The following is an 11,085-nucleotide window of genomic DNA, read 5'->3' on the forward strand; positions in this document are numbered from 1 at the left end:
CACACGTGCACACGTCCACACGCACACATCCACACACACAGTGTATGTCTCACAGCAGCACCCCAGAAATAGCCCATATCCTACATTCACATCTACACACACACCACAACACATGCTATTTACCCCACAAGACACATTGTTCAAAGTCGGCCCGCACAACAACACACTCACAACACATTCACAACACATTAGTATGTGTGCCTCGTACAGGCTAATACAGAGTGGCTGCTGTGGTGTTTTCAACAGCATCGCTAACTCATTGCCACACACTGATTGCCAATGTTCAGGAAGCTCCAACACATGCTAAGGCAGTTCAAAAGGGGATCTGTCAAAGTGCTTCATGGTACTAAAACAGACATTATGCATTACAATTTTTGAGCATGAGGATACAGACAGAGGCATCTGACTCTCTGCTAACAGTAGGGCTAATTTAAAGATGGGCAACACCTGGCATGAACAGATACAGCTGGTGAGAAAGGACACAAGCACTTCTTACTCCATTATCCAAGCCGATAGCAGTCTGGAGGTTCTCTCATCCAGACTCCATGAGTTTTTAAATGTCTTCACGCTAGTCACATGCACACACACATCATTGCACATTTCATGAAACACACACAACATGCACATCATATAATTTACACTGACAAGGTTCTTGTGAACTGTGTCAGGTCATGAATGGGACTTTCAGAGGTTCCCACCTGAGATATGGGGTTATATGAGGGAGAGGTTAAATATACTGAAATATTGACTCCTTCCTAGTCAGAGTAACAGAAGAGTCCATATGTGTAAGATGACTTTTGTCACCAGTTAAGTCCGCTTTCTGTAGTATTTCTGTGTGTTTGTGAGTGCTATTATGTGTGGTGAGAGACTTAAACTGGCTGAGATATGTTTGAATGTTATTATGAGTATACAATTGTATTTGAGAATGTAAGCTTGTCTTTGTGTGTGCATATGAGGTTTTGCATGCTGAATATGAAAGGCTGGTGTGTGTTTGTGTGTGTGTGTGTGTGTGTGTGTGTACATGTGCGTGTGTACATGTGCGTGTGTACATGTGCGTGCAAGCATGTGCATGAGGATTGAAGTGTATGTGATGTAGGGTTTAAGTACATTGTGTGTGTGTGTGTGTGTGTGTGTGTGTGTGTGTGTGTGTGTGTGTGTGTGTGTGTGTGTGTGTGTGTGTGTGTGTGTGTGTGTGTGTGTGTGTGTGTGTGTGTGTGTGTCTTAAACCACAGCGACATCGACTTCCTCCCTGAAGAGAAACTTGAGCAGCACTTCCTTTGTTCCAACACGGCCCTGCTGCGCTGAGACAACATCTCACATGAAACTTTCAGCAGAGCTGCTCACACATTCCAGTGCTGGTACCCGGACATAGAACTGGGGCACGACTAAATCCATGTATTCATTTGGAATTTAACTGAAAATGTCCTTAAACACACTACTGTGACTAAACCAGTTTAGGTGTAATGTATGCACATATTGGTTGACTTTGAAGGATTTTTTCTCTTATGTCATTAGAAACTAGATTACTAGATACTAGGTATTCAATAATATTTATATGTGATATTAAGGGGTTCCATGAAATATACCTCTGCAGAGTTTTATTTTCTATTGTATGTTATGCATTTTATGTATTCAATTTTTTTTAATCTTAAATCTTTATGCACTTCATCCCTGTGTTTATGTTTATCCCTGTGTATATGTTTTATATTTGTTTTATGCACTCTATCCTAGTTTTTATGTTTTATGTTTATTTGATGTCCATTTTTTATGTGGATCACTGTGCATGTAATTTCCTTGTGCACGTCATTTCTTTGCTATTGTACCTTGAGCTGCATTGTTTTGAATGAAAGGGCTATACAAATAAAGTGTTTTATTATTATTTTAAATCCAGGCAATGTTGCAGACATATATTAACACAAAAAGTACATAATGTCTGAGACATCCTGATTGTCTTAGAAATATGTGTGCTTGCTTCCTGGGAGGATGTGTGTTATTTTTAAGGCTCACATTTCAAGGGTACACATGAAACCCGAATGACCATCCTCACAAGTGTTTTACAACAGTTTTCCATTGAACTCACTCACTCCTCAACACACACACACACATACACAAACACACACACACACACACACACACACACACACACACACACATCCCACACCACTAGAATATCTACTCTGAGTGTCCTCTAACACATTCCACACTTACCAGGTGTGTTAACCTGTTCTCTGAAACACTCTGGTCTGATTGGTTTTGGCCAACCCAGAGTCCTGGGCTATGTGGTTACATTTTGATGTGTATTTAACAGTGCTGAACAACTGATAAATAACTCAAGGAACTGGAGCATACATGGAAAGAAATGTGCTTTTAAATACACTGACACAGAGATAATGTGGGCAATAATGTAGACATGAATTGTCATGTTTTGTCAAATCAATCTAGTTTTATTTATATTGAACTATAGCTTAACTGCTAACACACAAGACTGTAAATGTCAGGAAAACCGTTTCAAGGGAGCACTCCAAATACAGGACAACAAACAAAAATGGACAGCAAAGTTACTTTCAATAAATTAAAGAACAGCTTATAATTTATAATAAGTTGATATGTTCAGAATTGATATAACAGACTGATATAATAAGAAACACACATGTATTCATTGTTTTTGACATATTGCTATATTTATTGAGTTTAATAAATACAAAATGAAAATTATTGTACCAGTTAATGCAGCTTTTTTTGGTAGCAATATAGAATTGGCCTGTATAACTTTCTATTGTATATATGCACTTTGCTGAAAACAAACAAACACATAAAACAAACAAACATACAAACATACAAACAAGCAGGTCCGGTTTCCTGACTTGGGTCAGGTTGCCCTGGCTGTAATTACAGCAGCGTGCCAACAAGACAAGCTTCAGCCTCTGGAATTTCACACACACACACACACACGCACACACACAGGGGGTGAGGGGGAGTCCACAGATGAGAGTCTTTGAGGGAAAAACATAGATAAAGAGTGTTTGAGAAGATGTATAGCTGTGTCAGATTCCCTCCCATAACATAAAGGAGTATCTCACAGGTCCAAAATTTCTATAGGTCTGTAAAGGGGATGAAATGGATGATGGTGATGACAATGATACTAAAGATGGTGAAATATATCATGATGATATGATTGTAGTTAGTCGTAGCGAATAATGCTGTGGAAGAGGAGAAAGATGAAACTTCTGCTGCTGCTGCTCGTAGTAAAGGATGTTGATCATGTTGAGTGTGTGTTCTGTCAAAACTGTCACACATGATGCTGGAGGTGTCTCCTGGGTCCTCTTCCTCCTGCAGGTGGCCCTCGCACATCTAAAAACTGCCCCCAGGGGGGTTTTGGCTCTCTCAGAAGCACAGCCACTGTTATCCCACTCTCTTCAGGCTGGCGTTGCGTCTGCGGCGCAGGCAGTTGAGGAGGCACCTCTTGCCGGTGCTCTTGCCGGTGCTCTTCCCAGGAGGCGGCCCAGGAGGAGGACTGGGGGTCGAGACGGCAGTGCCCTGCTTTCTGCCAACAGACAAGAGGAGTTAGACCCAGTGCACAGGCTATTGACAGGAATCAGAGTCTGCACACAGGCTCCACACACCGAACATGAGTTAGACAGGTGTCAGACAGGAGCCTCATTGAGATAGCAGAACCTTCTGGTTTGGATCTGGATTTGATATGGTGTGGTTAGGATCGTAACTGGCTACTGTCTTGGACATGACATGGCTCGGTTAGAAACAGGAGTAAGTTCTCTGGGTACAAATGGCAGTCCATGCACAGGGGTCTCCCTGAGTGCCCAGACAGAGTCAGCTCACAGGCTTCACATTAAACACTATAACAGACAGACGTCAAAAGGCTCGTTGTGCTCAGAATGAACTGTTGTCTAGGACGAGTCAGTTCACAGGTCTCATGTTTAAAATGAGAGAAAGGGAATAAGTCTCTCCGGGAGCGAACTCTGGACCCAGAGCTGATGCCTACCAGATCAGGGCCAGATCAGCTGGGTTGTTTTCAGTTTGTATCTGCACTGTTATTTGAGTTTTAAATGTCCTGAACACACTAGTAATTCCCACACACATTTAGACCAGATTTCTACATAGTTGCCTCCAGGTTTGTCTTATAATGGATGTCTGCATTAGTTAGACCTACCGCATACTGCTGCTTGATATACTAAAACTGGTGAATAAACACATGTCATGATGTGTGATGCACAAGATAGTATTTTTCACTTCTAGTTCTTTGGTTTATTTGTTTGGGGGTTTAGTAACCTTTTGATGCTGTCGTGCAGACTGACCTGGTGGCAGCAGCGGCGGCGGCAGCCTCCCTTTTGCGAACCTGGCGCATCACACGCAGAATGCGACAGATCTGCCGCAGCGACATCTTCGGGGCATGGCAGACCAGTCGGGGCCGGGGGCCTCCACGAGGGTTACGGTTTTGCAACAGCGACATGTAGCTGCTGTTGGGGGACTTCCCAAAGAGCTGCAGGGGCTGGACACTTCTACTGCCATAACATGACGCACACTGCAGAGAACAGAGGGCAGAAAGATAGAAACAGAGACAGGGATGAGAGATAGATAAATGTGAGGCACAAAAAAAATATTGAGACAGTAACAGACAGAAAGTAAGAGACAGAGAGAGTGAGTCAGAAATACAAACATAGAGAGATGGAAAGGAGGGAGATGGAGATGAGAGGTTAAATACTGGGGACCTAACCGAAACAGTTGTAATGCAATCTCACATCTGACACAGGATTTATAGCCTATCTGGAGAATAGATTAGTGTTCCTGTGCACTTCTTAATTTAAACTTAATTAATCACCTTGGCAGATTGAAATACAATCCTAGCATGCACTCACCAACATACACTACTTCAGGATCTGTCTGCCGAGAGGTGGCACACAAGCAGATTGTTTTACTGATACCTGATCAGGACACATGGACACACATCACACCTTCACCACCCTCACCCCCAAGACTCTATCACTAGAGGTCCGCTACCCTAACACCTCATCACCCTAAAAACTCATCACCTGGGGGGCGCTGTGGCGCAAGCAGTAGCCCCGACCATATACGGGCTCGCCCACGGGGACACAGGTTTAATCCGACCCGCTGTCATTTCCCGATCCTACTCCCCACCTCTTCTCATTTCCTTCAAACCTTCACTGTCCTATTGATCGGGGGCAAAAAAGCCCAAAAAACTAATCTTAAAAAATAGAAATCTCATCACCCTAAAAGTCATGTCCACATCTCATCATCTTACTGCATCACTGTAGAACTTCAAAACTCCAGATAATGATCATCTTGGCGGTCCACCACCCCAGCATCTCATCAACCTAAATCATCATCACCTTAAAGTCCACCATCTTAATGTATCACCACTGTAAAACCTCACAACCCCAAAACAATCATCGAAGAAGTCTACCACCCTGACGCCTAAACAGCCCCCCAACACCCCGAATCCCTAATCATCCACCACCCTCAACATTTCATCACCCTACAACTCCATCATAGTAAAGCCAAGGCAAATTGACTTGTGTTATCATAAAGCCCTATCCACAACCTTAAAACTCTATCACTCTATGAGACCATTACCCTTGCCCACATCACTATTAAGCCCACGTCTCATGCTCTGAATCTCTATGACCCACAAACTCTGAGTCGTTCTCTAACACGGCCATTCCCTTATAAAACTCCATCAAGGAGGTTACATTTCTTTTCAGTGTTAAAATTCATTACGATAGACAGAACTACCTTATGACCTACAGACATAACGTGCCAGGTACTCACGGGTACAACTGTTGCCATGGTGATGATCGCTCTTCTCTGGGTGTCAGATGATGCTGGTGTGTTCTGACAAATGCTGGCCCAGTTCTTTTATACCTGTGTACAGGTGTGAGTGACCGTCGCATGGCCAATCAGCTTCAGGAAGGAGAACAAGCAGCTCAGCACTGGTGTGCTGACATCACCGTGTGCGGTCAGAGCTTCAAATGGGGCGGTGGTTGAGGGGGCGGGAACTAAAGTGGTGAGGTGTATGTGGGGGGCTCACATTTCTGCATATCAGTGCCAGAAACGGTCTTTAAATTATTCAGCAATCTTTTGTTTTGTTCCCGTGGGTAAAATTAGAAGGCAGGGGCAGGAATAAAACACCTCTCCAGGAAGTAGAGCAGGAGGCAATGATGGTAAACGACCTTGAAAACTCAACATGTTATTTATGTGTGTGAATGGGTATGCATGGCTTATGGATACCTTTAATGCGATCAAGTTTGTGCAAAACAGTGAGGACGTGTGAGTGTATACATTTTTTCTTTTTATTCCCACCACCCCCCCCTTAATTGGGGGACTCTGCTACTTAATATATATTTTTTTAATTATTATTATTTTTTTTTCTTTCTTTCTTTTTTCTTATCATAATTCTTTTTATTTCATCCTTTACTCGCAGCATACGATGACACGACTGCGGGGGGCAAAAACCCAAACAAAAAACATAACAAAAACAGACCAAGGAAACAAAACAAAAGAAAAGTTACAAAACAGAAAAAGTAAAAAAGTGCACTCTCATCCCAGCCAGTAACTGTAAAAGAAATGAAATAATTGCATTCCATGACCATTACCACTCTAAAAAGAACCCCAGACATGGGGGTGGAGGGTAGTGATGCTCTGGAAGACTAGAATGGTTAGGTGAATAAATTCATTTTTAACTGTTCTGAGTCTGAAAAAAAGAATTGATATTTGGTGTCAGTGTATCGACAATATATCACAAGCAAAAATATTATGATATATCGGTGTATCTATTTTCTTTTGTCCATCTGGTAAAATAGACCCACTTCAATTCAGAATTGGAGAGTTTCTATCAATATTCTCCGCCTTAGACCCTCTATGTGAGCCCTAGTGTGACATCACCAGCGCATTCACAGAGCAATCCTGCTTTTCCAGGAAGTGTTGTTAGGGACTCCTGCAGGTGAGCAGTTAGAGAGTTTGTCACCTTTGATGGTTCTTTATTCTCGGGGGTGAGGAGGGATTCATGGGAGGAGGGATTCTCTTCTCAGGTACAGATCATAAATCTTTCACATGGGCCACAAGGTAGCACATTATTTCTCTAATAGCACCCTTATCTCAAATGGTTGTAATTTATTATATGTATGGCATTTGTTCTGTTTATCAGACCAGTGTATCTATGGCCCTGTTTGTCAGCAGTCATCTGCTCACTATCTCTTCAGGTGTGAAGCCCCTGTAGACTCCCAGTCTCAAGCGGAGCCACTGTTGACTACAGCTACGAACTTCTGTGGATGTGTGGGCCCCTATGTAAGGGCAACACTATGACTTGTGTCATGTAGCATTGCATCATTGTAATGCTTACTGGGTAAAATACTGGATATGGGTCCATTTTGGAATATATTGACCTGTACCTTTAAATTGATTTTAATCCCCTTCTCTTAATTTGTATGTTTTTACCTTGCCAAACCTTATTGAAGTAATATTTAACTTACACTAAAGCACACCTGTAAAGAAGTTCTGAAAAATAAAAATTGGCATACACAAAGAGGGGATGCAGAGACAGACATACTAAACAAAAATGTAACAGACTGTGGGACTACTGTATTTGTATTTTGATTGTGAGATAACATTAAGACATTTAGATTATAAACTAAAAAGAAACGAAACAAAAGTGATTATGGTTATTTGTTAAGTTTAGTTTTATGTTTTCCCATAAAGGTTCCAATGTGCAGTAGCCTGTTCTTGTTGATAATGTCACAGGTAGATGGCGCCTTAGGATTTCTGAGAATCGCCAAAGTAGCCAATCAGCTTAAGCTATTACGTCAGCGTTTCGTGGAGCTATCCACAGTCACTCATCCTCAAGTGTGCAGTGCAGCTCTGCCATCTAGAGGTGAAGTCGATAAGCAGTGTAAAATATTTGTAAAGTTCTGTTACATTGGAGGATGGATTTATACGCTCCATGGCCCACCATAATATCCCACCAAAATATCAAATTAAGTAACTTCTCCAATGGTCCTCTTGAAGGATCCTTAAATTGATTGTGCGCTCATTCAGACAGGAAACCCTTTTTTTTTTTTTAAACACCCGAACCATTAAAATAAGGAAGTGGACTAGTTTGTTGTTTAGCACTGTTTGTAATCTATATAAGCGACAGTTTTTAAGATACAACTGGACAGATCGGGACTATACTTGTAGGAGTGCTCAAGCTTCCTGAAACAGCAGCGCAACAGGTGCATCCATCCACCCATCTGGGCTTGGGGAAAGCTTCGTCATCAATCATTAATGAGATGCTAATGAGACCGCGGAGCTAAGTCCAGCTTGAGAGAGGGTGTGTGTAGGGGGGAGTTAGTGAAGTGACTTGCGGAAGGTTGGGGAGTCTGTCAGTTGTCATTGCATGAAATCAAAATCACTGCTTGGACGTGAAAAGGATTGGAGACATGTCCCCATCTGTATCCCCCCGTTTTTTCTCTACGAAGGAGGTCTCACGGCACTGCACTAAGGACTCGTGTTGGGTACTGCTGGGCACAAGGGTTTACGATGTGACGGGCTTCCTCAGTAGGCACCCCGGCGGCGAGGCGCTCATCCTGCGACGCTCAGGGACGGACATCAACCAACAGTTGGACGGACCCCCACACCGGCATTCAGTGAACGCCCGGCGCTGGTTGGAGCAGTACTACATCGGGGAACTTATCAGAGATGATGTCGATGACACACAGGTATGATGGAAATGCACTGCTGCCCTGACTTTCCAACTATGATCAACAAGGCCACTAAAAAGTTGCTCTTAGACTTAATGGATGGTAGGCTATAAAGTTCCATCTCAGTTACCGCCATCAAGGTAACCGTTGGAGCAGGATACTTTAGTTTATTCAGCTGCAGCCGGGTAAAAACGCCATTTGAAAACTCACCTGTGGCGGGTATCATTTCAGCAACGCCCACCTTTTACTAACTTATGCTCGCTGTTATTCAGTGTCATTTTGTGCAGTAGTATGATGTTATACAAGTTTGGGTCATCTGGAGTCGGTTGTTGGTCATTTTGCATATGATCCGCTCTGGAACATTTTCTGTGGCGTTTGTTTAGGGAGGCACAGGACTTTGCCTCCATGACGTTTCCGAGGTCGCAGTTGTAGCCCGCATTCGATGGTTGGGTGGTGTCAAGAGTAATATTCAGTTTCTGTTTCTTGTAGTCTTAGGCTATTTACTAGGCTATGAGATGCTTAACTGATGGATCGAAGATCTACACTCAGATATGTTAGACTGAGCGTATTTTTCAATCTAAACCTAAATGAGATGGATAGTAACAACTAGAAATGAAATGAAAGGGGGGGAAATGAAAGAAGCAACGGAATAGTCAGTGGATTTAGATATGTGTCTTGAAGGGTTTGAATGGTGAACTAAACCACTTAAATCAGAGTGCCGATGATTGTTGTCCTGATCCTCAGTGTGTATGCCCCTTCAAACCAGTCTGGCTGGTTCCATTCAACCCACACACACAACACACACATGACACTCAAAATTGACTTAAGAGGAAAGTTTCCAGACGGCCCTGATACTGACAGGGATTATCACACACACACACACACACACACACACACACACAAACACAGAAACGTGCTGGCACTGTTGATGTGATATAATCATTTTTGACTTGGTTGATTTAGAAGTGACTTACTCAAGACTAGCAAAAAGTAAGTAGCCTGACACCTCACAGAGCGGTTGATTGAAATAATGTTATAACCTGGTCATAACCCTGTCATGCCACTGCCAAAGAGAAGGTCACTCATAAATCTGTCTGATTAATTGGATGGATAACAGGCCCCGCTGTGTGTTTTACACAATTTTGTAAAAGCAGAGACACTATCCTTGTATCTTTTTCTCTGATTTCTCTCACTGATACAAGTGTTGTGGCCGTGTTGTTTCTTTCGGACTTCGATGACCTTTGATAAGGACCGGTCTTTGCCGCCAAAAAGAAGACTTTTGGGTTCATATTGCACTGGTTATCTATACCCCTCATAAATCTTTTTTTAACCTGTGCATGTGCATGAGCACAGAGTAGAGTTCGCACAGTAGTGCTCTGGCTTTAACCATGTACAGTGTGAGATGTGTGAACCTCTGCTCTACAAAAAAAAATCTCTTTATGTGCTTGTCTGTGTTCATAGTCATAGTCTACATGTTTTTTTGCCCTATAGTTCTTATGTGTGTATAGCTCAGAGAGTCGGCTGTCTGTGTGTGAGTGTGTGTGTGTGTGATCTCTTAGTGTCCCTGTGTTTTGCAATGCCCTTTATTTAGTCATGGGTGACTTCATTTTCGTTAATGTGTGAATAGCTCACATATGAAGTGTGTGTGTGTGTGTCTGTGTGTGTGTGTGTGTGTGTGTGTGTGTGTGTGTGTGTGTGTGTGTGTGTGTTTGTGTGTGTGTGTTTGTGTGTGTGTGTCTGTGTCTGTGTGTCTGTGTGTCTCTGTGTGTCTGTGTGTGTGTTCTCTTCATCCATGTATTTTAGTTGCAATTCATCTAGTTGTGGTTGGGGGTGTTGTTCCAAGGTGTGAATAGCTCAGATATGCCATCTTTACACACATTCGTCTCAACAATGTGGCTTGTGACAGCTCAGATGCAACAGAGAGGCCGGTGAAACTGAAGCAGCCGCTCCCTCTCAAAGGCTTATTGTCCCGGGGAGAAATCTACAGTGGACTGTGTCCCAGGCACTCCCTTATCACCCCCCGAACACGCTTACACACACACACACACACACACACTCAGTCACATACACACACAACACCATAATGTACTAACACAAAACAGCCCCTTTGTACATATCCTCCTCCCGCCACTCAAGCACAGATGTAATCAATAATCATTCATCACACACATACACATTATAGTCCTACCTAGATACATGCAGACCCTACAGAAACACTGACACACAACTGGATCTTGGCAATTATTTTAGCTATTAATAATGCAATAATTGGAAGTTCATTTGAGGAGATTGTGGTATGTTTTTCGTATTCGTTCGTGGAGTGAGAGGCCACTATACACACTAACAATAAAGGGTGTTACTGTTTACCTGATAC

The 11,085-nt window shown here is 42.7% G+C and overlaps 1 protein-coding gene across 1 annotated transcript in view; it reads left to right on the forward strand.

Moving 5' to 3' along the window:
• Positions 1–8,447: 8,447 nt before the first annotated feature.
• The window catches only part of fa2h (fatty acid 2-hydroxylase), a gene marked incomplete at its 3' end in the record, with an annotated part of 33,832 nt that continues 31,194 nt past the window's right edge, over positions 8,448–11,085 (forward strand). Inside the window, exon 1 of the mRNA XM_080842113.1 lies at positions 8,448–8,729. Coding sequence (XP_080698239.1) covers positions 8,451–8,729 — 279 coding nt within the window. The 5' untranslated portion in view covers positions 8,448–8,450. The remainder of the gene's footprint in view (positions 8,730–11,085) is intronic.

This window comes from Sprattus sprattus (genome assembly GCF_963457725.1).
Source record: "Sprattus sprattus genome assembly, chromosome: 7".
Lineage (NCBI taxonomy): Eukaryota > Metazoa > Chordata > Actinopteri > Clupeiformes > Clupeidae > Sprattus > Sprattus sprattus.